General features: G+C 47.1%; 1 protein-coding gene and 1 pseudogene across 2 annotated transcripts in view; both read left to right on the top strand.

The window, feature by feature from the left end:
- The window catches only part of LOC144784345 (nmrA-like family domain-containing protein 1), a 216,045-nt gene that overhangs the window by 35,142 nt on the left and 154,247 nt on the right, over positions 1–26,656 (top strand). The window contains exon 5 of one of the 2 annotated variants that reach the window (XM_078663068.1): positions 14,372–15,164. The exons of the other annotated variant lie outside the window; for it this stretch is intronic. Coding sequence (XP_078519194.1) covers positions 14,372–14,551 — 180 coding nt within the window. The 3' untranslated portion in view covers positions 14,552–15,164. Of the gene's footprint in view, positions 1–14,371; positions 15,165–26,656 lie in introns of those variants that run through there. 2 annotated transcript variants of the gene reach the window in all.
- On the top strand, positions 6,219–7,228 carry LOC144786484 (28S ribosomal RNA; annotated as a pseudogene).

Raw genomic sequence — 26,656 nt, 5'->3', positions numbered from 1 at the left:
TTGGTACTGCATTCATGAAGTTATTCACAAAAATATTAACTAAAAGACTTTCATTTTTTGTTCCATTGAATACGAGACAAAAAGGCTTCATAAAGGTGAGAGGTTGACTCGAGAATCTGACTCTCCTGCAAAGTATCATAAATGGGGCACAAAAAAACAGTCACTCATTAGCAGTTGTGTTCATTGATATATCGAAAGCCTTCGACTGTCAGCCTTGATCACATTATACAGAGTCTCGCCAGGCAAAGAGTTCTATCATATATCAGAGACATAATAAAAGACTTATACACTGACTCAACAACATCTTTCAAGGGAAAGAACAACGAATCAACTCCTGAGATAACAATGAAATATGGGGTCAAACAAGGTGACTCTTTATCCCCACTACTATTTAACATTGCCATGGATCCTCTGATCTGTGATCTTCAGAAAAATGGCAAGGGCTTCACATTTGGATCAGATGGCCTTATTGAGCAAATCACCGCTCTCGCCTTTGCCGATGACATCGCAGTACTCAGCAGTACCTGGGAAGGAATGAGTACAAATCTGAAAATCATTGAAAAGTTCAGTAAAACCACAGGACTAAAACTTAATGTGAAAAAGACACATGGATTTTATATTAGTCACCATAAAGATAAAATCCTGGTTAACAACTGTAAACCATGGCAATTTGAAAAAGAAAATATTGAAAATATTCATCCAGGAGAAAGTGAGCGATACCTCGGATTGAACTTTGATCCACACACTGGTCATACAAGCAATAACAAAATTAATGAGGTTCTTGTCAATTGGGCTAAAAAACTTGATAATCTACCACTTAAGCCCACGCAGAAAATAGAAATGTTGTGTCAGTACTTGGTACCTAAACTATCATGCAAATTGGAAATGACAGGAACAGAAGCAAAAACGTTAAATGTTCTGGATCAAACAATAAAAAAGTATGTCAAACACTTTCTACACCTTCCTGCATACACATGTGATGGTCTCCTATATTCGAAAAGATAATTTGAGGGCCTCAGTATTCCAAAACTATGTACACAAATTGGTCTCAATAAAGTCAATAGTTTATTGTATCTCAGAGCAGCTCCAGACCTGTACATAGCGCATTCATTCATGTATGCAGGAGAAGATATAAATGAAAAAATTGATAACATCATCAAAACACACAAACGTAACATTTTAGACAGTAACTTTCTGAGCTATGATTTGAATTTGTTAGCAACATATGATTGGAGAAAAGAAGAGTTTGAGAAATGGGCAAATCTCCCTGTCCAAGGTCATGGTATAAAATACTTAGCAAGTAATCCAACCTCAAACTTCTGGATCAGCAGGCATAACAAAATGAAAGAAAACCAGTACATAGCTGCGCTGATGCTAAGAGCAAATGTTTTATATACCAGAGAAACCATCACTAGGGAAAGAAATCATGCATTTGGTACATGTAGGTATTGTAATGATGTTTGTGAAACAATTTCTCATATTTCAGGCGCATGTCCTAAAACTAAGGACATTAGGATAAAAAGACATAACAAAATTCTGGAATTGCTCATTGATAGAGAAAAAAGGTGTGGTTGGATGGCATACAGGGAACCTCTTGTTAAGAATAATCAAGGAGAACTACGAAAACCAGATGTAGTGTTTACAAAAAATGGTACAGCTGTTGTGATTGATGTTTCAATTCGTTATGAAAATTCTCAGAATTCCCTTGAATTAGCGTTTTTAGAGTAAAGTAAAATACTATCAGGATCTGTCACAGCAAATCAAAGATCTCACAAAATGTAACACTGTTAAATTTCATGGCTTTATCGTTGGATGTCGTGGTATTTGTTATTGTTATTGTTATTGTTGTTATTGTTACTTTAGTTTGTATAGCGCCAGTTCACCCACCGGTCTCAAGACGCTTTCAGACCAAGAAAGACAACCAATTTTCCAGGCTAGCAAAGAAATAAGGTATCTTATAATTAAAGGCCAAAAGCTTCCCTGAATAATGTTGTTTTCAGTTGTTTTCTGAACTGTATGAGATTGGCCTCCTTACGAAGCAAATCTGGCAACTTATTCCACAACTGTGGGATTTGTGTGGAAAAGGATCTTCCACCCTTTGTTGCCAATTTGAAACAAGGGCAAACCAATAGTTGAGCATCCGAGGATCTAAGTGATCGTTTCGGATTGTAACGCGTCAGACGATCCTTGATGTAGACTGGTGCTTGTCCGTATATTGCCTTATGTGCAACACACAGGCTCTTGAATTCCACCCTCTGCTTCACCGGAAGCCAGTGAAGTGTATGTAATAGGGGGGAGGCATGAGCTTTCCTGGGAAGCTTAAAAATCAGGCGAGCTGCATCGTTCATAACCACTTGTAGTTTCTTGATCAGACTATTTGGCAGGCCTAGATAAAGGACATTGCCATAGTCCAATCGTGATATAATCGTGGCTGACACTACCGTGCGGAGCATCGACTGAGAAAGGAGAGGGACAAGTTTGCGTAATTGCCTAATTAGACCGATACACACGCCAACTACAGTAGAAATCTGGGCAGACATTGACAGATCACTGTCAATTTATATGCCGAGACTTTTTACATTTGCTGCTGGTATTGGAGTGGGACCAAGTTCTTGTGGCCAGTATCCATCACCCCAGGGTGATGTTCCTGTAGATATCACCAGGACTTCTGTCTTTTCAGGGTTGATTTTCAGTAGGTTGGCAGTCATCCAACTGACTGTAAACCTAAGAACCTCTAGCACATGCGCCTGGGCTTCAGTAGTGTTCTCAATGCTAAAGAGCAATTGAGTGTCGTCGGCGTAGTTAAACACTCGACAGCCCATGTGCACTAACGACTCAATCAGGGGTTTTAGGTAGAGATTGAAAAGTAGTGGAGATAGTGCTGAGCCCTGCGGGACTCCACACTCCACCATACCTACATTTGAGAGATCATCTCCCTGTTGAATCCTCTGTTGTCTCCCAGTTAGGAAGGATACTAGCCACTTGTAGGCTACACCTTTTATTCCCAGACTGGCCATTCTATCCAGGAGCAGGTCATGGCTGACAGTGTCAAATGCCGCTGACAGATCTAAAAGTATCAGGGCGCTTGGTTTCCTACTGTCAGCCATGCCTCTGAGCTCATCCAACACCGAGAGCATCACTAACTCGGTGCTGTGATGTGCCCTAAAGCCCGCCTGACGTCCATGGAGCAGATTGTGGGACTCCAGAAGAGAGGATAGATCTTGCAGCACGTGTTGCTCCAAGATTTTTGATAAAAATGGTAGTTGGGAGATCGGTCGATAATTTTTTAGATTGGCTGAATCTGCTCCTGTTTTTTTTAGCAACGGTCTAACCCGAGCCTCCTTAAGGCTGGGTGGAAGGTATCCCTTCTGCAATGAACTATTGAGGAATGAGAGGATATGTTCCTCCAAGATAGGACGTGCCGCCCGGAAAATCCTAGGGGGACAGGGGTCGGCCGGAGAACCAGATTTGATATTGTTCATCAATTGTTCAAGCTTAATAGAATTTATTTCAGGAAAGCGTGAGATAATACATTCCTGAGAGACAGCAATATTCTGCAATGGAGTAAAGCCACTAACTGTATTATTTTTAATCTCAGAAAGAATCGTTTGCACTTTTTCTGAGAAATACTGTTGAAAAGTGTTGCTGTCAAATTTTGTTTCGATTTTGACCGGTATCTTTGTCTGTTCATTCAAAATAGTAAATGTTTCCTTCTGAACATTTTGCGCCTGTTTGATGCGAGTATCAAGGTATTCTGCTTTGACTGTCAGAATCAGTTTCTTATAGGCATTTAATTTAATTTTGTAGTGTTCACGATCTATTTCCTCCTTTGTTTTCCTCCAATGCCTTTCCACACGGCGGAGCGCTTTCTTAAAATCTCTCAAAGGAGGGGTAAACCAGAGAGCGCCTTTCCTCAGCCCTTTGGCTTTTTGTAACTTTTCCGGGGCAATCTGATCGATCGCCTGAGTTAAATTTTTTGTTAAATTCATGTAGTCCTGATCCAGATTGCCACTAAGGGGCTTAATGCGGTGAGGAAGAGTGACTGTCAAGGTTTGCAAATCAACCTTCTTCCATTGCCGAACTTTTTTCGTTTCTGGGACTGAGCTTGTGGAAATCCCTTTGATGGAAATACCAAAGTTGATCAGATAATGGTCCGACCAAACACAAGGTAGGATATCTTGAATCATCACTTCCGGGTCCGAGGTCCAAACAAGGTCAAGCGTATGTCCCTTGTTATGCGTAGGCCCTTCTACTAACTGCTTTAGACCACTTGTGGACATAGAAAGCTCCAGTTGTCGAGATGTCGAGTCTTTGGGCATTTTTTCCCAGTGTAAGTTAAAATCGCCGGTTATTATTACCTTTTGGTATCTAGTACAGATATCTGATAGGATGGGGGCAAAGAGATCGTTAAATATTGCAGTAGTATTTGGGGGCCGATATATTGTAAAGAGCGCAAAACAAGAGTTATTTGAAATCACCTTTACTCCCAAAAGGTCTGCCAAATCCACCGATTCCGCCATAAGTTTTTCGACTCTCAAGTATTTTTTAAAAAGGATTGCAACTCCTCCGCCACGTGAGCCGTTTGCACGATTATGCCATACCGCCTCATATTCTACCGGAAGAGCTGCTAGGATATCCGGTACCGAATTATCATCTAACCATGCTTCGGTTAGGGTTAAAACGTCTATATCTCCCTCTTGCAAGAGGGTAAATATTTCTAGGTGGTGCTTGTGGAGGGATCGAGTATTCAAACTCGCAACCTTCAAATCAAGTTGACCCAAATGGGAACTTGAACTGATAGGTTTCAAGATATGTAAATCTTTTAACGTGCTAATAATGTTTGGGCTCAGCCTTACCTTATTAGAGTGTAAGTCATGTAGAGTATCTGACGAGTATTTAATACTAGAGCCAGCCGTCCTGGCCCCTGGGCCCGTCTGTGCACGGACGGGCACAGACGGGCTGGACTCTGGCGTGACTCCGGCGTGCTCCCGCTGCGCGCGACCGCTGCGCGCAGTCATAGTCCTTTTAAATAGTTTGCAGTAATTGACGCCGCCTAGCACGCTGCCCTGAGTGGCGCTGCTATGAAGAGAATACCCCCAAGATGGCGCTACCTAATTCACAACGAGGGACAGAGGGGCCGTCAATGCGGTGAGCTCACAATTATTGTGCAAGTAGTTGGCGCTAAAAGCAGGGGAGAAGTAACGGAAATTAAATCAAATGAAAAAACGGGTCTTTTTAAAATTATTCCCAGTTCGAGCCTGGTGCCTGCCAAAGCGCTGCTGATCTAAGCGCTGCGCAGATATTGTGGGTGTTGCTAAAAACAGGGGAGAAATAACAGAAATTAAATGAAATAAAAAACGGGTCCTTTTAAAATTATACCGAGTTCGAGCCTGGTGCCTGCCAAAGCGCTGCTGATCTAAGCGCTGCGCAGATGGTTGTAATGTAATGATGTTGGTCTGGCTGATTTAGGTCTAAAAATGACATTTCCATTCAAGAAAAATGTTTGCCTGACTACTTTAATGGACACTCTTAAAATGTGCCAAGTATTCATGGACAATTCAGTATCAAGCTTATAATGAAATGTACACTTTCTTGCAGCACACATGTCACCCTTATAAAGCATAATGTTTTAACATATAGGTTTATAGTTGACACAAGAGTTAGTATAGATGTAAATTTTATAGATGTGAATGTTTCTAGATGTGCTTTTTCTAATTAGATGTGCAATTTATAGATGTGTATTTTTGTTTTATATATATGTGTACTTATTACAATGTAGATATAGTGTGTACTTCATACTTTTTGAAATGTCTTGATTGAAGAATAGGTCTCAAATAATCGCATATACATAATCATCACACATTGATTATTGATGTCCTGCTAATCATATTTTAATTTCTCAGGACTGTTCGTAGACAATCTTAAAATTGTTGGAATAGTACTGCACGGTGTACTATCTCTGGCCTATACGTGATCCCAGTTCCAGTGAGGACAGCATTTGTGGCTGTACTCCGGAGCGAAAGAATGTTGTATTGTTGGAAGCAAAACCGAATTGACGCTGATGGGCAGCATAATAACTCAGAATGAGCCACCGCGAGGTGGTACAGATTAGCCAAATGCCTCGTCATCTAATTAGTGACGCGCATGAATGGATGAACGAGATTCCCACTGTCCCTACCTACTATCTAGCGAAACCGCAACCAAGGGAACGGGCTTGGCAGAATCAGCGGGGAAAGAGAATCCTGTTGAGCTTGTCTCTAGTCTGGCACTGTGAAGAGACACGAGAGGTGTAGGATAAGTGGGAGGCCCTCGGGCCGCCGGTGGAATACCACTACTCTTATCGTTTTTTCACTTACCCGATGAGGCAGGGGTGAGCCCCTTGGGGCTCTCGCTTCTGGCTCCAAGCGCCCGGCGCCCGCCGGGTGCGACCCGCTCCGGGGACAGTGGCTGGTGGGGAGTTTCACTGGAGCGGTACACCTGTCAAACGGTAATGCAGGGTCCTAAGGCGACCTCAGGGAGGACAGAAACCTCCCGCGGAGCAGAAGGGGAAAAGCTTGCTTGATCTCGATTTTCAGTATGAATACAGACCGTGAAAGTGGGGCCTCATGATCCTTCTGACTTTCTGGGTTTCAAGCAGGAGGTGTCAGAAAAGTTACCACAGGGATAACTGGCTTGTGGCGGGCAAGCGTTCATAGCGACATCGCTTTTTGATCCTTCAATGTCAGCTCTTCCTATCATTGTGAAGCAGAATTCACCAAGCGTTGGATTGTTCACCCACTAATAGGGAACGTGAGCTGGGTTTAGACCGTCGTGAGACAGGTTAGTTTTACCCTACTGATGATGTGTTGTTGCAATAGTAATCCTGCTCAGTACGAGATGAACCGCAGGTTCAGACATTTGGTGTATGTGCTTGACTGAGGAGCCAATGGGGCGAAGCTACCATCTGTGGGATTATGACTGAACGCCTCTAAGTCAGAATCCCCCCTAAACCGTAACGATACCGCAGTGCCGTGGAGCCTCGGTTGGCCGGTGCATAGAGCTGCTCGCTTGGGGACTGGAGCGCGGACGGAAGAGGGCCGCCTCCATTGCCCTTAGTGCACCGCATTTTCATGGGGCACCCGGTGCTAAATCATTCGTAGACGACCTGATTCTGGGTCAGGGTTTCGTAAGTAGCAGAGCAGCTACTTCACTGCGATCTATTGAAAGTCATCCTCTGAGCCAAGCTTTTGCCTCTCCGTGCGTGGGTGCCCGCAGACGCCTCCCTCCACCACACCCAGGGGTGGGTCCCTCTGCTGCCAGGCTGGCGGGAGGGATGCGGAGGGGGTAACGCGGGTCCACGGGAGGCCACCTCCATCACGTGCCCTATGGCACGGGGGCCCCCCCCATCCCTGCCCCACCGGGGTGCGGGGACGGGGGCCACCGTCCCTCACGGGTCGGCAGGGTGACCAGATGGATTCACCTTCCCGCTGCTCTCGGGCAAGTCGGGCAGGGAGGTGAGCAGCAGCCACCAGGGGGAAGGAGCCTCCAGAACGGCTGCCTCGGTGCGCCCGGCCACCCTCGCCGGACTGCAAGGGCGACTGGGTACGGCACCCTCCCAGGCCATCTGGGCACTGGGTCGTCCCGGGCCATCTGGTCGCCTGGCTGCGCGACCAGATGGCCCTTCGGGCAGGGTGACCAGATGGCCCTGCGGACTGGGTGACCAGATGGCCCTGCGGGCAGGGTGACCTGATGGCCCTGCGGGTTGGGTGACCAGATGGCCCTGTGGGCTGGCGGCCGGGCTAACTCCAATTTTTGTCCTTCTCCAAAATTCTTTAAGCCCCCACTACATGGGGGCTTAATAGTCAAGGAAAATGGGCTCGTCGATGAGAGGACGAGGCCTGGGCTTAACCCTCCTTGGTTCCGGCTGAGTGTCTGGGTGCTGGGGACAGGGGTCCACTGGGGCCCGGGGAGGTTCTTCCTGGCCTGGCTAGGGTTCGGAAGCTTGGACCAGCCCGGGGCTTGAGCTCCGTCTGGCCGGCCCCGGGGTGCGTGAGCCCCCTGTCCTGCAAGCCATCAGAGGGTCTGGGTGCTGGGGACAGGGGTCCACTGGGGCCCGGGGAGGCTCTCCCCTGCCTGGCTAGGGCTCGGAAGCTGGGATCGGGCTCAGGGCTTGAGCTCTGTCTGGCAGGCCCGGGGTGCGTGAACCCCCTCATCCTGCAAGCCATCAGAGGGTCCAGGCGCTGGGGATGGGGGTCCACCGGGGCCCGGGAGGCTCTCCCCGGCCTGGCTAGGGTTCGGAAGCTGGGCCCGGGGCTTGAGCTCAGTCCGGCAGGCCCCGGGGTATGTGAGCCCCCTGTCCTGCAAGCCATCAGAGGGTCCGGGCGCTGGGGACGGGGATCTACTGGGGTCCGAGGAGGCTCTCCCCGGCCTGGCTAGGCTTCGGAAGCTGGGACCGGGCCCGGGGCTTGAACTCTGTCCGGCGGGCCCCGGGGTGCGAGAGCCTCCCGTCCTGCAAGCCAGCCGAGGGTCTGGGTGCTAGTGACGGGGGTCCGCCGGGCCCCGGGGAGGCTCTCCCCGGCCTGGCTGCTTTCAGAAGCAGTGACTGGGCCGGGGAGAAGGGTTGGCTGGCTTCATCCACTACGGTGTCAGAGCGGAGTTTTCTGCCCACCCCTAAATATAACTAATAATAAAAGAACTCTAGTTTTATAATCCTGAGCTTAAAGAAGTGTTAGTAATTGCTGAAGGTGTTGAACATTCAAAGAATTACATAGACCAAGGAACTGATCATTCTGTACAATCTGTTTCATCTAAACAAAAGAAAAATAAGCTTTTGTGCTTTAGATATGGTAATGCCAATCACTTTGCTAATTTCAAGGACTGTCCTGCCACTACAGCTTTGTGTAAATATGTGGAAAAAATTGAGATTTTGCCAAATGGTGCAAGTCCAATATGACTAAGGAAAAAGTGTTGAAGGTGTGTTACCAAGAAACCGATATTGTGTTTCAAATTGCTAATGATGTCAATTCCGTATCTAATGTCAAATGGGATTACCCTTCCAATGTAACTGCTCTCAATGGTATCTGGGTCCATGATGATGGATTTAGGGGTAAGACTTTTTTTTATTTTAGATACAGATTATGCACAGTACATCTGTGGGAAAGTCAATCTGCATGAGTCTAATGTGACTCCATACAGTTATGGATGAGTGTGATATTATGAGGCAGAAATCGGAGTTCGGGGTAATGCCACTAATAGTAAAATATATGCTTTAGTGAAGGGGGTGGGCACTGTTTTGAGTTGGCCTCATCAGAAGCTTTTGAGCATTTAACTTGATCCCGATGCTAATGCCCAGGTTCAACTCTGAAAGGTAAATACCATTCCAGAGATGTTACATGAATATCCAGAAGTGTTTTTAAAAAAGTGGGTTGCGTTAAAGATTACGTGCATTACATTAAACTGAAGACTGGTGATATGCTCGTTGTGTCTAAGGTTAGGGATATATTGTTTATCCTGAAGGTTGCAGTCATGATGGAATTCAATCGACTATGTAAGGAGGGGATAATTGAAACAGTTCAAGCTTCCCAACGGTTGGCACCTGCAGTAGTTGCCACCCAGAATTATGTGGGATCAGACTTTGCAGGGATCTAGGGAATCTCAACGGGGAAGTAGTTGAGGACAGGTTACCCCTACCTAACATTTCTAAGATGGCCCGCCTATTGGGGGATGCAAAGTTCTTCACCACTTTGGATCCAACATCTGCTTTTCACCAGGATTGCTTGGTTGAAGATTTTTAGGACCCAACTGCTTTTGTTATACCAGTTGGGATTTTCTGTTTTAACAGGATGCCATTTGGACGCTATTCGACGGTGTCTGTCAACTCCTGGAGTGACGTTTTTTCAATATGACGTGTTGATCTTCATTAATTATTTTGAATCTCATCTAGAGAAGTTCAGGGAGGTATTATGTTTTCTAAGTCTTGAGGTATTCCTTAAATACAAAAATGGACTGGCCCACTGTGTGGAGATGGTGGGAAGTTGGTTGGTCTCCCAAGTCACTTGTGAATGGAGCTTACTCAGCTGGGCACAGAAAGCTTTGTTTATAAACCCCTCACACGCCAACCTGGTTGGTGTCATGCTTCATCATCGGGGACCAACCAGGCAGCCGAATGCCGCCTGGTTGTGCTTCAACGCCTGACTACAGCGGAGCAGGTGTAGTGCGGTTGTGTGATGTAGATGAAGGTGAGTGGTAAAATTCACCTCTGGGAATCCTTGCCCAATATTTTATTAGTGGCAGCTCAGGGTGTAGAATAAAAGTATGTGATGCAACTACAAGTAGGAAAATTAGGACTACTTAGTTGTCTAGGTTTTGGCGGTCTACACGTTTCAGTCCCATGAGAAAAAGTGTGCGGGACGCCGTGGGCACCAGACTAGGTTCAATGGCAGAGGACTCCTCACTACCAAATAATATACGGAAGTACCACTCCCCCCGCCCGATCCTCTGGACAATAACCCCAAGCGAAGATGTTTCTCGCTCCATTGCAGTATATGTAAGTTTAACAAACTGCACTTTTTAACTCTTTTTCCACACATCTTAGCGCGTGTGTAGGATATTATTCACACGTGGCACCACTTTTTGCCACTCACCTCCTGGTCCTGACGAAAGTCCCGCACACTTTTTCTCATGGGACTGAAACGTGTAGACCGCCAAAACCTAGACAACTAAGTAGTCCTAATTTTCCTACTTGTAGTTGCATCACATACTTTTATTCTACACCCTGGGCCGCCACTAATAAAATATTGGGCAAGGATTCCCAGAGGTGCATTTTACCACTCACCTTCATCTACATCACACAACCGCACTACACCTGCTCCGCTGTAGTCAGGCGTTGAAGCACAACCAGGCGGCATTCGGCTGCCTGGTTGGTCCCCGATGATGAAGCATGACACCAACCAGGTTGGTGTGTGAGGGGTTTATAAACAAAGCTTTCTGTGCCCAGCTGAGTAAGCTCTATTCACAAGTGATTTGGGAGACCAACCAACTTTCCACCATCTCCACACAGTGGGCCAGTCCATTTTTGTTTTTGCGATTACATATCTGGGGAAGGGACTCGCCCCTAGAAACCCTCGCTCTCTCCATTGATTAGCCTGTATTCCTTAAATAGTAAACGAATGCAAGTTTTGTCCACCTGAAAGCGGGTTCTTGGGTCACGTTACCACGGCTGAAGATCTTCAACTCAGAACTGATATTGTCAGAACCATTGCAGATTTGCCACATCCCTCCAAAGAAGACGCCATACAAGTTTTTGATAGGTATGGCTGAGTTTTATAGCAAGTTAATTCCTAATTTGTCCAGTCAAACTTTGCTATTTGGCAGTTGCTCAGGAAAGAGGAACAGTTTAATTGGGCCAAAAAATAGCAAGAGCTTTCTAATATCAAAAATAGTTTAGCTTCCAACCAGTCTTTGAGGAGAGCTTTGTTACTGGTTTGCCTTGTGACTGATGCGAGTGAGAAAGGTTTGGGTGCTTTATTGAGACAGTGGTGTGATGATAGTTAAGTTACGATTGTATTTGACTCTCTTTGAAAGGAACAGTGGTTCAGTAACCCACCATAGAGAAGGAGGCTGTGGCAGTGCAGTGAGGAAGTTCGAACAAGTTTTATGGGGTGTGACGTTTGTAGTTCAAACTGATCACAAACCTCTTCAAGAGGCTTTTGGCAAGAAAGGGTTGGATAATGTTACTTCTCGCATATTTAGATGGTTGGTTGCATTGCAGGATTATCATTTTTATGTGTCCTGTATTCCTGGTATTAACAATAACACAACAGATTGTTTGAGTTTGATCACAGATTCCTTAAGTGTTGGGGAAGATACACAGTGGAAAGATGAGGTCAGGGTATGAAACGTTTGTGGTAGAAGTGTGTCTGAGTGGTTGAGTGAAATTGACAGGGAAGAGATTCCCTCACAGGTCAGGGAAGCTATTAAGGGTGGCAGTGAGGTTTCAGTTAGAGGAACGGGGTTCATGAGTTTTATGAAGGTTTGGGTGAGATTTCTGTTAGAAACATGCTAATAGTCAAAGGTGGAAGGTTATTTCCTCCGTGTGGTGTGAAGTCGGTTGGTGCAGCTTGCACACAAAGGTTATCATGGCTGATGCAAGATTAAGGAACGATTATGAGATAATTATTGGTGGCTTGGTATGGACATTCAGGTGGAGAATATTGTAAGAGATTGTTATGACTGCCAGATGAGTGATAAGACACAGAAAATTAAATCATCATGTTTGATTTGTCATGCGATTCCTGGAAGTCTGTGAGGATTTATCGTTGGATATCATGGGACCTTTGAACTTTGGTATGTCTAAGTATTTATTGGTACTAATGGACATGCCTTAGAGGTGGCCTGAGGTCAGTGTAGTGCACGAAATCTCAAAATGTTAGGTGTCAGGTTTTTCAACGAGGTGTTGTAGATTAAAAGAGATGAGACGTTTCTGAATGAGAGAGGTATTGTACACAAGAAGCATGCCTTGTACCACCCGGAAACAAATAGAATGGTGAAATGATTCAATATAACGCTCAAAGAAACAATTCTAATTGCAAAACTTGGAGGACATGATTGGTTCAGAGTGGTGAAGGATATAGTGGTGGAATATAGGTTTACTCCTCACTCTACAACTGGCATTTCCCCATTTTTTTAATTGTTCAAAAAACGCAAGCCATGTACTATAATGTGTCCGCCCTGGGTAAACAGGTACAGCACTTCACCAGATGGATGAGATTAAAGGCTAGAGAACTTTGCATGCAATGTGAAAGAAAAAAAACTGCCTGACTGCCGTAATGCAGTCAAGTCCCTTGGTATTAAGGTGTAGAGGTGGATATGGTAAAGGTGAAACTGCCAAAGGCAATGAAGCAATTCATGTTTTTGTAGACGTTATCGAATGACCAAAGTTTTTCATGGGGCTGTAAAGATGGATGATAGGATTTGGAATTTTAACAAAATTGTAATCAATAATCCCAACCGACATGTTTTCATTTTCCTATTCCTTAGGATTTTTGGTTTGTGTGGTGTTTTGTTTTTCTTTAGCTGGGGCAAATATGTGGTATGGTTAGCAGTTGTATTTATTAGAACATGTATTTGGCATCTCATGAATTTTTCCCATTGGCCTGTGTTATGGTATGTTCTTGTGGAGTGTTGGAATGTTTGTACTTTAGTGGGGAGTTTTGAAGGCAGTTAGCATTCCGACTCCGTCCACTGCTTCCTGTGGCTAAATTGTCCTGTTCCTGCAATAAGCTTACGGATTACTTTGATGCTGGAGTAATTTACTGTCCCTTTTTCTGTTTAGTCCAACTTTCAGTTTCAAGATTACAACTTTTTACTTCTTGGCGGTTCTCCCTCCATGTAATTGAGTCTTTCAGAAATGGTGTCACCTGAGTTAACCGTTCCTGTTGGTGTGCACATTCAAAACATACAAAATGATGAGAAAGCTGTACAGTGTGGCTACAAACAATTGGCAAAGCCAGCAAGGCTAAAAAACGAGACCGATTTGGCTTTGCCAATTCATGTTTTGGGAGAAAAGATGTCCTCTGTCCTTTATTAAAGCTGTGCTTCCACAGTACCTTTTTCAGTTCATTGCGTCGTGACTCAAAGTTGACTTGCAAGGTTGTCTTCTTAAAGCCCTCGGTGTGTAGTAACACACCAGACTATATGACTTCAGGTTCAGACATGGGATTTCTGCGATCCGTTGCGGCTCTGTAATCCCCAATTCCTTGTGTGGTTTAAAGATCCTTAACCTGAACTTCTCTGCTTGTCTGATACAAGTCTCATGCTGTTAGGGTAGAGTAAGTGATTCATAATATGGATATTAATTATTGAGATTTCCAAGATGCATGGAAGTAATTCTGTAACTTGTTGCAGATATTCACGTACTCTGATTAGGATGTTTTAAGGTTGTGGAAGGCATGGAATTTCACAATTTCCTGCCTGTAATAAACACATTTCTGGTCTACATGTGTCTGGTAGAAAAACCTCCGTACCTAAAGGCAAGAGGGGAGGATTTAGATATCAAATTGAGAAATTACTTGTATTAACCAAAGTACTCCAGATGTTGGTTATTTGTATTCTCACAATTCCATGCTTTATATGACTCTTCATCGTAGCTCCTGAGTGCAATATTGAACAGTGGGCCCCAGGCTGGACAGGGTCAAGAATGGTAGGCAAGGTAATGGTGCCCATGGACCAACTACTGTATTTATTACAGGTGAGGGAATGCCCTATCTGGAACCAGCCCTTCGACGAAAGAGCCTAAACCTCGTGCAGACACTTCTCTTATTGTTTGTGTATTATTACATTTGTGTGATATTGGTCCCTTTTAATGCTGCTGTTTCCTTTTACCTTTATTCAGATGACTCCCGAAGCTTATGAGAAACTGGGCTTCCCTGGTGCTGTAGATTTGGCAAACATGTTCCGTTTCTACAAAATGAAACCGAACCGTGACATACAGCTCACGTTACAGCTTAACCCCAAGGTCAAGAAGTTTGCAGAGTGGATGGAGCTGAAGAAAGATGCCTTCAGAGACCTGTAGTGGCTGGATCATGCACATTGATTGATAAGCTGGGACTCTTTTCTTGTGGCTTTGTTTTTTGGTTTCAAAGAACAACATCCTCTCAACTGTGCCTTCCTTCCCACATAAAGCTTTCAAAGTTGAACTTTGTCTAAAGTGCTGGATGCTTCCTTGTGTACCATCAGAAGCTTCGGTTTAGCCCAAGTTAATGAAATGCATCTTGTATGAAACAACTCTTTGAATCCCAATTTGTAAACACTTTGTTCTTGCAGCTGTGCATAGACGTTATTTCTCAAATACAATTCACCAAACAGTTTTTGTTTCTGAACTTGTGCCACCTTTAGCCCGTGACCAGAAATTTACTTCTCAGACAAGTCCATTCAAAGATCATGATGGGACAAATAAAGCCTTCGCACGTACCACTTGTTGCTGACAAAAAAGTTACGTTTTATTAGAGGCTTCTCCACCTGTGTTCTTTTGGCATGTGGGTAATATTATAGATTGAAAAGATGTCCAAATGTCTTGGATTAATAAATGTTTCCAGGATTACTGCTGGAGAGCACAGTGTAATCTGCATTCAAGGCAGTTGTTTGTGAATTCATATTAACGTTATTGAAAAAACATTTCTTTATGCTTAAATACATAGTGTGCATTTAAAAGTGTATTTGCATCAATTTTTTGTTTGAATATGTTAATTGCATCTTTTCGTTATTTCAACACATTACCGAGGTACAGAAATGAAAAAAGGAAAAATGGTTAATAATGTCGTAATAGAATTAACAAATCAGTAGCTACTGCAGATAGTCACATACAGTAATCAGTATGAACGTGAGGGCCAGTATACAATCAGATTAGTAATGCAGCGTATCAATCACATGAATAACCGGCATACAAACAGTAGGTAGGAAGTTACATGGATGGTGGTAAAGTAAGCTTCACTTCCCGGCATCCACTCAGAGGCTTGTTCAGTCCGGAACCTAGGGTGTGGTTTCGATAATAGTCCAAGGTAGGTCGTACCCAACCATTAAGCAATATACATTCAAAGTTTTAGTACTAAACAGTCAAATATAAAGAACAACCTGAAAAGATAGATGCCAGAACTAGAAACTGGGTGATGGTTAACAGCGAGTGTGTGTGTCTGTGTGGAGCGTATAGGTCAGGCGAGCGGAGACAGGTGCGCGCCTTGCGATAGCAGCAGGGAAGATCGGAATATAAATCCCGTCAAGTGCACAGCAGGGGGGGAGGGGGAGGGGGGGAGCGGGGGGAGGAAGGGAGGGCAGGGGGGAATAGAGCCGGGCAGGAAAAAGGAGAGGGGAGAAAGTAATAATCAGAGTGACACAGGAGCAGTCAGTAGTGCCTAAACAATGGCACTCCGCAGGCATGCTTGATGAAAGGCCGCCAGAATGCTATCCCAGTCCTGTGCTATGGGATATTTGCGGAGCCCCGCTGTTTCTTCGCGGTGTAGCGCTGTGCTTTCCGCTCGCGCCCAGTTGTCAAAGGACGTACGCCAGTACAATGCTGGGGGGGGGGGGGGGGGGCATTTTTCCAGCGCTTGGTAATGAGGCGCTTCACTGTGATCAGCCCCAGATCCCAGAACCGCTCTCGGATCCTTGTCTGTTTCGTCCGTCTGAATAAACCCAGTAGGCATGCCTCCCATGTATATGGCAAACTTTCTCCCGTTGTGGTTGACAGGGTATCTACCACCGCCCGCCAGTAGGCGTGCAGGGAGGGGCATGTACAGAGTGCATGCAGGAATGGTGCGTCTACGAGATTGCACCTGGGGCACGCTGACGTAGTCAGTCCAAAGTATTTCTTTATTTTGTCAGGCGATAGATAGGCGCGGTGCACAATATAATATTGTATAATCCTAAAACGGGCATTGCGTGGTATGTGTAGCATCCCAGCCAGTATCCGTGACCATTCCTTATCAGACCAGTCCCGGCCCCTATCAGCTGTCCACTTGTCGCGCAGCCGCTGTGACGAGAACTGTGTGTGGGTGTGCAGCGCTTGAGCAAGCCAATGTACCACGTGGGAGCCGCTCCCCATCACATGCAGATACTGAATCAGCAGATGTATCGGGGGCTCCTCCGCTAGTGGTCCCCAAGCTTGTGTCAGGACGTGTAGGAGCTTTGCGTGAGTTAAGAATTGGCCGGCCGGTAGGCCCGCGTCGCCCACCAAAGTCGCAAAAGGAAGTAGGGCGCCATCTTCGAACAAGTCGCCCAGGCTCTCTAGGTCAGCTGCCGTCCAGCTGCTCAACGCAGGCCCCGTGAGTGCACCTCCATCCCAAGGTGTACCCAATAGTGGCAGATTGGGTGCATACGGCGTGGTGGCGCTCGTGAGTTTCAGGGATCTCACATAGCACTTTCTGGCCACCGCAAAGTGTAGCTGGTCAGGACAGCGGGATCCGGACAAGGGGTGAAATAGTGCGTGGACGTGTTGGGTCGTCATGATCCCATCCAGTGTGGCAGTATCCCCCAAATTCTTCCCACTCAGCCAGTATGTGACCCATTGTAGTTGTGCCGCTAGATAATAGAGTTCGTGGTTAGGGACCGACAACCCTCCATTCTCCGTTGCAGCGTACATGGTTTTCAATGCTACTCTGGGGCGCCCTTTGTTCCAAATCAGGCGCCTGCTCAGTGTTTCCAGTTCCCGGAAAATACGAGCAGGGATATACAGAGGTAAGTTCGCATAAAAGTACAGTAGCCGAGGCAGGACAATCATTTTTGCTAATGTAATGCGACTGGGGACGCTCAACGGTAGGGAGGTCCAAAAAGACACCTGGGCTGCAAGCGACGAGATCGTCCTCGTGATATTACCGTCCAATAGAGTAGCGGAATCGCGATAAACTCTGACTCCCAGGTACTTGAAGACTGTTGGATACCAGAGAAGCCGCTCTCCCACCACCGTGATGTCACACTCCGGGGTGTCTGCGGCGAAAGAGTACACACCGATTTCGCCCAATTGACTCGCAGCCCTGATACATCGCCAAAGGCGTTAAAAATGGCAGTGAGTGCGCGCGGAAAACAGGTCAGATCTCTGACATAAAGCAGCAGATCGTCCTCATACAATGACAGGGAGTGTAACCCGTCAGCTAGGGGGATACCCCAATCCGCTCCAGAAGTACGTAACTGCGCAGCCAAGGGCTCCATCATCAGCGCAAAAAGCAGAGGGGAGAGGGGGCATCCCTGCCTGGTGCCCCTACGCACTCGGATTGGGTCCGAGAAGAGTCTGCCAGTGCGTACCCTCGCCACTGGGCAAGAGTAAAGGAGTTCCACTATACGGATGTAGTCAGCAACCAGGCCAAATTTTTCGAGAACTTGTACAGGGAAGGGCCACTCCACTGAATTGAACACCTTCTCAAGATCCAGTATTACACATCCCGATCGCGGCCAGCGGGACACAGCCAGGCTTTGCACCCGGAATAGTCGCCTGACGTTATAGGAGGTGCTGCGGGTGGGCACAAACCCGTTTTGGTCCGTGTATACCAGTGTGGGCACCAGAGGCGCTAGTCTCTGAGCCAGTGCGGATGCCAGAATCTTATAATCCGTGTTAAGGAGGGCTAGTGGTCTATAAGACCCCATATTGAGCCCGTCCCTACCAGGTTTCAGAAGTGAAATCACATTCGCCTTGTTAATGGTGGGCGGGAGAATGGCATCAGCCACCGCCGCCCGGTACATTCGTAGGAGTTAGGGGATGAGGATCGCTTAGTAGGCTTTGTAAAACTCCGCAGGCAAACCATCTGGGCCTGGGGTTTTACCGTTTGACAGGGAGAAGATAACAGTCCGGAGTTCTTCCGCTGAGAGAGGCGCATCCAGTTCATCACGCTGGGCAGCAGTGGCCATTGGTAGTGGCAGGTCCGATAAGTAGTCTGCGATATCGTCTCCAGTGGCCTGGAGCCGGGAACGGTACAGGTCGGTGTAATGACTAGTAAAAGCTGTTTGTATGGCACTCTGTGTGTACACCACAGTCCCATGTGTAGTGCGGATCGACATTATCGGCAGTGATTGAGTGTCTTGTCTAATCAGCCAAGTCAAGAGCTTGCCCAGCTTATCACTAGCATGATGAGTGCGCGCCGAGTGTGCAGCATAATTCAGATTCTTGAGTCTATCTAAGAGTTGTGTATGTTGCGCGCGTGTGGTAATAAGACTTGCGTCGTCGCCCTGCGCCGCTTCCTGTTCGCATTCCAACAGGGCAGACTCCACTCTCGCCAGATCTCTATCTACCTGTCGTCTCAGTCCCGCCTGTGTGCCCAGACAACAACCTTGTGTGACCACTTTGAATGCGTCCCACTCAATCTGGGGGGAGGATACAGTATCAGTGTTATCTTCAAAGTATCGAAGAATGTGAGACGAGAGTGTTTCCCGGAAAGGGGCGTCCAGTAAGACATCCGGCTGAAGTCTCCACGTGGGGATCGGGGGGTGTGGGCGTTCCCTGGCGAAATCAAGTGTGTGAGGGTTGTGGTCTGAGTGAGTGCGGCCTAGGTAGCAGGTGTCCGTAACATGAGGTAATAGGTCTCTAGACAACATGTATCTGTCCAATCTGACATGTAGAGTGTGTGCACCCGAATAATAAGAGTACATTCTTACGGTAGGATTTTGAGTACGGCAAGCATCATAGAGATCCCACTGGACCGCCCAGTCAGCAAATGTTCTCGAAGTACCGGTTACCGGTGCGCTCGCCAGTGGGGGGGAATGAGCGGTCTAGGTGGACGTCAAGCACGCAATTATAGTCACCTCCGAGTAAGAGGGGGGCGCCCGGCCATGCCGCCAGTGCCGTCGATAACTGCGTTAGAAACCGTCCCTGTTCAGTGTTAGGGGCGTATACAGAAGCGATGACCACCTGTTGACCGTCCAGCCTACCCTGCAATATCACATATCTGCCCTCAGGGTCCAGTGTGCTGTGAGTGAGAGCAAAGGGGACTCCTTGGCAGATCCATATCAAAGTACCACGTGCATAGGCCGAGAAATCAGTGGCATGCAGTTGCCCCCGCCACCGGCGACGCAGTGTGCGCGGCTCATGTTCTGTCCAGTGTGTCTCCTGCAATAGTGCTATTTGTACATGATGTCGTTTGAGATATGAATGCACCTGATAACGTCGTGAGGGGGTATGCATGCCTCGCACGTTCCAGGTGCAAAATTTAATAGGAGACATTACATTGACATTCCCACTCTCCCCGCCCCCCCCACCCACCCCCAACACCCCACCCAACAGCACACAAGATCAGTGTGTCACACCATGTCCACCACAGCACTCGCGCAGCCCCACCGCCCCGCCAGCACACAGCAAAGGGGAAGAGAAAAAATACCAGTTTCAGAAACAAGAAAAACATAAACAGAATTCCAAAAGGACAACAGCCAAACATGTCGCCGTCCAAACGCTCTAGTGAGCACTAACAGTTCGTGTCTTCAGGGGGGAGTGTACTGAGGTTGTAGTATTAAATGTAGCAAGGTTTCATGCAAACAGGGTGAGGGTATAGGCTCCCCAACACAGGCAGTCATTGTATCTCTGCCCACGATCAGGGAACGCCAACAGTACATGGTGGAGGAAATCCAAATGGGCCAAGCACCAGGGAAATGATAGTGGGAGTTGGCGGGGCGCATATAGGCACTCACCTCCAGGGAGGTATGTCCACCTCGCCATACAAAGCCAGAAGACGTCACCATGTAGTGCAGACAGGGGGTTCCCAGTAGTATTTGTTACTACGCACAAGTGCTCAGGAGGCAGAGTCAGTCCCCGTTGCCGCAACAGGGCACCATCCCCAGAGGTGCAGCAGCAAGTCAAGAGCCGTGCAGACCAGCCCCTGGAAAGATGACATCACCTTTTATGCGTAAGTCGATGAGTCGTAAAGCAGAGTCAGTGTAGCAAATCAGCAGTTTGCGGTGTAACGTCGGGAAGGTCCCCCGATACCTGGGAGTCTGGCAGCCCGTAAATGTATTCATCATCGCTCAGCTGACGTTCCGGGCTAGCACCCGGGGCAGGGTCCTCTGAGAGCGATCCGCTGATCTCCGCAACCATGCGGAGAGCCTCTTGTTGTTCAGTCTGTTGATGCTCAGGGGTAGGTGCCACACCGGGTCCGTATGTGTCGAGGTCGTCGCCAATGGTCTCCTGCGCCGGCGCCGCCGGGCTCCCCTGTCACGGCGCATCCTCGGGGGCATCCCACCAGGTCCGGTATCAACACCCGAGTCGAGCCAGGACTCAACCGCCTCAGGGGTGTTGAAAAAATGTGTCTTGTCCTGAGCCACGACTCACAGGCGGGCAGGGAACAGCAAAGAGTATTTGAGAGCCAGGCGACGGAGGCGCTGTTTCACTCCCAGGAATGAGTGTCGTTGACGCTGTACTTGTATCGTGTAATCTGGGAAGAACATGATTCTTGCGTTATCAACCCTGACTTCAGTGAGCATCCGCACTTCACGGAGGATAGCGTCACGATCACGATAGTTCAACACACGAATCAGCAGTGGTCTCGGGTTAGAGCCCTCAGGAGGAGGTCGGGTCGGCACCCGATGGGCCCGTTCTACAACAAAGTGCTGCGAGAGGGTACATTCCGGGAGAATGTCTCTCAGCCAGCGCTCCACATGCTCAGGTGCCGCTCTAGGTTCCCATCTCTCCGGAAGGCCCACTATGCGAATATTCTTCCTCCGGGCCTGGCCTTCCGCGTCCTCCGCACGGTCCTCCAGAAATTCCACCCTGTTAAGGAGGTCTCGGACATGTGTATCCAGCTGGGCAACTTTGGGAGTCAAATCTGTCACTGTGGATTCCAGGGTAGTAGTGCGCTCAGAGAGCTTCTTGTGGTCAGCCCGGAGGTGGGTCAAATCTATGGCCACACTGTCAATTTTAGTTTCTAGAGAGGTGCGGGTCAATTGCAGTGATTCCTCCAGTCTTTCCATCGCCGCCAGCATTGTATCCAACTTGGAAGCCGTGTGATCCTGCTCAGACTGCTTCATCATCTTGTCTCTCACCTGCACGCCACTGGTCACGGCTCTCGTTTTGGGTCCCGTAGACATGGAAGACGTCACTCCGTACAGCCAAGCGCAGTTGCAAGATGTTATGTGTATATGTGGACGGGTAGCAGCTCTCCGCAGGGGGGCAGCGCTATATGAGTGCAAGGAAAAGGAATCCCTTGAGTTCCAAAGACACGCTGCTAACAGGATCGCAACGGGAGCAGGATCCGGCTAGAAACTACACAAGTCCAGGGTAGGCGCGACACAGCCCAGGCGCAAGCAAGAAGCCGCAGTGTCAGCGGGCACCTAGGATGAAGGATCCTGTGTGAGAGGGGGGACTCTATCCCTCAAGTGACCACTCGTCCGCCTTTCCAGGTGGTAGGTGCCACACACCAGGTCGCAAGCTCCTGCGGACCCCCCTCCGTCGCTGGGCGCTCGGTGATCTCCTCAGGCGCCCCACCGTCCCATCCACGCACAGAGCACGGGCCTCAGCGGCCTAGTCGGGATCACAAGAGGTGCGTGGCCGTTTCCACTAGTCAGAGTGGGGTGGGTGGAGGGCACAGTACACGAATCACAGTCTCACAATGGCGTCGCACCACAGCGCCAGGGGGGGGGGAGGCGTCAGGCGCAACTTACTGTGTCCTCCGCCGTCTCCGGGCCAGACATCTGGATGCTCTGGGTCGCAGTCGTGGGGTAGATGCCAACGATCGCCTTCCGCCGAGTGCAGCCCCAGGCAGGATCGTGGTCAAGGTGCCGCAGCTTCCCGCGACTGCCGGTGACATGCGCTTCTGCAGCGTCAAGGAGATGGGCCTCAGGCGCTGGTCGGAAATGACCACAGTCGGGGGGGGCCCGCGTCCAGGCCTCCGGGCTGCAGGGTGTGCCTGACAGCCAATCGCGGCCCCCGGTGAACAAGCGAGACTCACCGCCAGGCCCTCCGCAGCAGTCCTCAGGTTAAGTCCGTCCCAGCTGCGGGGGATTTCGCGGGCAGCAGCCTCACCCCGTGGGTCCCTCCACACAGGAAATCAATTGGGGAGGGCGATCTCGCCCCGTTGCAGCAAGCCCTCCGTTAGCCCTCAGGCACAAGCTCCGGTGGCAGAGCCGGCGGGTGGTCCGAGGCGGCGCCCCTCCGCACAGGGCCCAGGTGGCCAGCTGGATCCCCGGCCTCGAGTGCCGCACCACGCCGGTCGGGAGCGCCCGTGTGTAGGGCGGGCAGAAGTCGCCTCCGTCGGAGCAGTTCCACGAGGATCAGCAGCCCCAAACTTCGTCAGGGGGAAGATGGGTGCTTCAAGCAGACTCGCTGGTAATTGCAGAGCAAAGCGGGGAATAGTGGCGGAGAAATGGCCTGTGGTAGGGGAGCCTCCTACGAAGCTCTACCCAGGCACGTCGTCCACCATTGCGTGCTCAGCCACGCCCCCCAAAAGTGTATTTGCATCAATGTAGTTGCACTTGCTCTTTTCCACACTTGCTCTTTTCCCACTGGGAAATGTATTTCCTTGTGGGGAAATACTTTTCCCTCCATCCCTGCTGCTGTTATTTTGGAGGTGTTGCCTTCCTCTTCCCACTATGGGAAGGGGTTTACACCTACTCTTGAAGGGAGTAAGGGGCATATGTACGACCATTAAGTTTAGCAAGTCGCAAATTGTGAAGAATTGCGACTCGCAATTAGGGACTCGCTAAACAAATGTACTACAGGGTCTTAGACACTGTTTACGATTCCCAATGGGGTCGCAAATTGCATGTCTCATCACTATTCATGAGGAAAGCACAATTTGCAACCCATTTGGAATGGCTAGAACTCACAGGGATGGTGGCCTGCTGGGGCCACCATGTCTGTAACTGCTTTTTCAATAAAGCAGTTTTTTTTCTTTTTTAAATATAGCCCATTTTCCTTAAAGTAAAACGTGCTACATTTAAAAAAAGAAAAATGAAACTTTTCAGTTTTACTTTTTAAGGGCAGGCAGCGGTTACTGGGACCACAGCCTGCTCTTGAAAAATATTTTCACACCCATTCCTTCTAGTTTGCGAGTGATTTACCACCTACTTGAGGTAGGTGGTAAACTTTTATTGTTTTGAGGTCGCAAAACAATCATACATTGGTGTTAGACTCGCATTAGGAAGGGAATCCCTTGGCACACCCCTTCCTAATACTGAGTCATAAACCAAATTTTGTGCGTCGCTAATATGTCAGCAACTTACAAAATATGCTTTGTGCATGGGACAGACCAAGTACATCTGCCCCATATCAGACAGTCTCAAGCATAGGAATAGGCTGCAAAAGTGTAAACATCCTCAGACTACACCCGTATAATGTTACTCAATAATGGGATTAATATTACAAGTGTGTGAATTAAGTGCAAAATCACTTTTTGTGAATTACAAAGTGAATTTGTACCCATAAATCCAGCAGTTTGCTGGTGTACATTAATTTCCACCTGTAAAATTGCGTAAATCACCCCTTCCTACTGTGTGTTCACAAGCAGAGAGACTCATGTTGGGGCCTCATTTGACCTTCTTTGTACCACTCACGTTTAAGTGAAAGTAGTTGTTCAAACCATAGTATATGACTCTATGGACATTAGGCTTAAGATCAATGAAGCTTGGTGTGGGGGTGTCTGCTAAAAATGCAAGAGTTGGCTAGCCTTCAGTAGCTCACAATGATTTTCACAGATCAGAAGTAACTCTGACTACAGAAAAGGTTGGAGACCCCTGTTTTAGGCTGTGCAGCTTGAGTTTGTACCTCTCATGCTAAATTTGTGTTAACAGTATCCTTCCACAATCTTGTTTTTCTGTAATAAGCCGGCCTTTAAATCTTTTTCTAATCTCATCCCATTTGATGGGCATTCAAAGACCGAGGTCAAATGTTAAGCTGTGTTTTTGTGGGAGCCTGGCGTTTATTTTGCTTTCGGGTGACTTTAAAGTGAGAGCATTCATAGGAAAGAAGAATGGAGCATACTTTCTCCATGGAGCCAGCCTGTGCTCTTTTTTAAAATTTTATTTTAGACATAGCCATGTCAAAAGGTATCTGGTTGTTCAACGGCACAAAACATTTGCTTGTTTTTTGCAAAATTCCTCTTCTTCGAGTCCATTTAATTTGGGAAACTGCCTTTTTTAGGAACAAATTACAAAACTGCATTTTATTCTCAGTGGCCGCCTTACATACTGTGATCTTGGGTAATTTTCACTATTTATGGCCAATTAACTGTCAAGCAGAGGATATTATCTTTTCACAGGAACTCGCAAACCAAATTGTAACACAATGTATCAATGCTTAGTTTTTGCATTGATGTGTAAAGCATATGCTTTATTTATGACGTTTGTGGCAACTCATTTTGGAGAGTTAGATACATTTAAAGACAATTTCCTCATTTCTTTTTGCAGACACTCGGGTCATAATTTGAGTGGTGCAGCAGGTTTAGTGGCACAGGCTCAAAATGTCTTGGAAACCCACTGATCACTGGTTATTGCAATATTTTACTACTAAACAAGTAGTCACAGGTGCAATTACTTTGCAGGCACTAGGGTCATGATATGAATGGTGCAGCAGGTATAGATGCCAAAAGATCTGGGAAACAAACTGAACACAGATTATTATTGCTGTATATTCCTATTGAAAAAGCAGTAATAAGTGCAGTTACCATGCAGGCACTAGGCCATGACTTGAATGGTGTACAAGGTGCAATGTCACTGGGGCCAAAAGGTCAAGGAAAGCCGCTGAACAACGATTGCTTGCTATATTTTACTACTAAACAAACAGTCACAAGTGCAATTACCTTGCAGGCACTTGGTCATTATTTAAATGGTGCAGTGGCATAGGGCCCAAAAGCTCTAGGAAACCCACTGAACACATAGTATTGCTATATTTTACTACTGAGCAAGCAGTCACAAGTGCAATTACCTTGCAGGCACCAGGGCCATGATGTGAATTGTGCAGCAGGTGCAGTGGCACAGTGGCTCAACTGAACACCGATTATTGCTGTATTTTACTACTAAGCTTTTTTTTGGTTGTTTTGTAATCATTGCACCCAGAGTAACTCCCAGCCTAAAGCATCACTGAAATAAAATCTGTAACCTATTGGACTATTCTGTCTACCTACAACGTATGTTACATTCAGCGCATTTATAGGGCATATTTTCAGTTTTTGTATGGTCCTAAAATGCTTCAGAATCTGGGCACACTAACACCTTGGCAAGGGCATTCTCCATTCTGTAAACATTAGCATTTCACCCTTTGTAAACACTATATAAACACTTATAACTTGCCATATGGCATTCCATACCACGCATTGGCATAACCAATCGGTCTCTCGCCTATGCGAGATCTATTGGCTTTGTCAATGTTGATTAGCGATATTATACAGCAGCGCTAGCTTCAGTGCAGCATAACAGAAAAGAAAAAAAGCACTATAACAGACAACGCTGCCTAGTTACAGATTTTTCTTTTACATTACTTACAGTCATTTGCAACATAGCTAAAAACATTAGCAAATCCAATAAATCTCGTGTCAGAACTGGTAAAATAACCGTTGGGTTCCTCAGGGGCAGTACCCTCAAGAAGTCCACCTTCCAGCAGCCTTTACTCAAGCTTAACTGCACTGAGAATCAAAGTGGCTAGGGGGTGGGGGGTGGGGGGGGGGGGGGGAATTAGGGAGGTTACTGCGGGGAGAGAGACCTGGAACGAGACGTTGTCCTTGATTAGCTTTCCTTTCGTGCTTGGTAAACTCTTTGACTATATTCAACATGTGTTAAACGTGGCAACATACCTGTAAAAGAAAAGCAGGTTATGCATAGAACAGTCGTTGTGTACGTCTTCTCAAGCTTCACTGGCGATTTCTGTTCCTATAATTCTCAAGGATACAATGTTATGGCTAAACAACTATGTTTCAAAATAAATCACACATTCATTTAAATAGCCACTTGGCTTTACACACAATGTTTCCATAATGATGTGCTTTAACCACTGTTAAATATCACAGTGGTACTTCCAACAACCTTCTTGCAATATACAACACATTACATATGCTAATGAGGCAGGTTAATATTCAAATGCCCAAGGGAGCGCTTCAGCGCTATGTATCAGAGTTCAAATATGCAAAAGTCCAGGAAGCCAATCAGCGCGATGCACTGAGTCCAAATATGCAAATGTTGAAAGAGCGCTTCAGCGCGATGTGACACAATGCCACATTCA

This window comes from Lissotriton helveticus, chromosome 10 (genome assembly GCF_964261635.1).
Source record: "Lissotriton helveticus chromosome 10, aLisHel1.1, whole genome shotgun sequence".
NCBI classification, from domain to species: domain Eukaryota; kingdom Metazoa; phylum Chordata; class Amphibia; order Caudata; family Salamandridae; genus Lissotriton; species Lissotriton helveticus.
The sequence above is the reverse complement of the archived record's forward strand: the minus strand, read 5'-3'. Positions and strand labels throughout refer to the sequence as shown.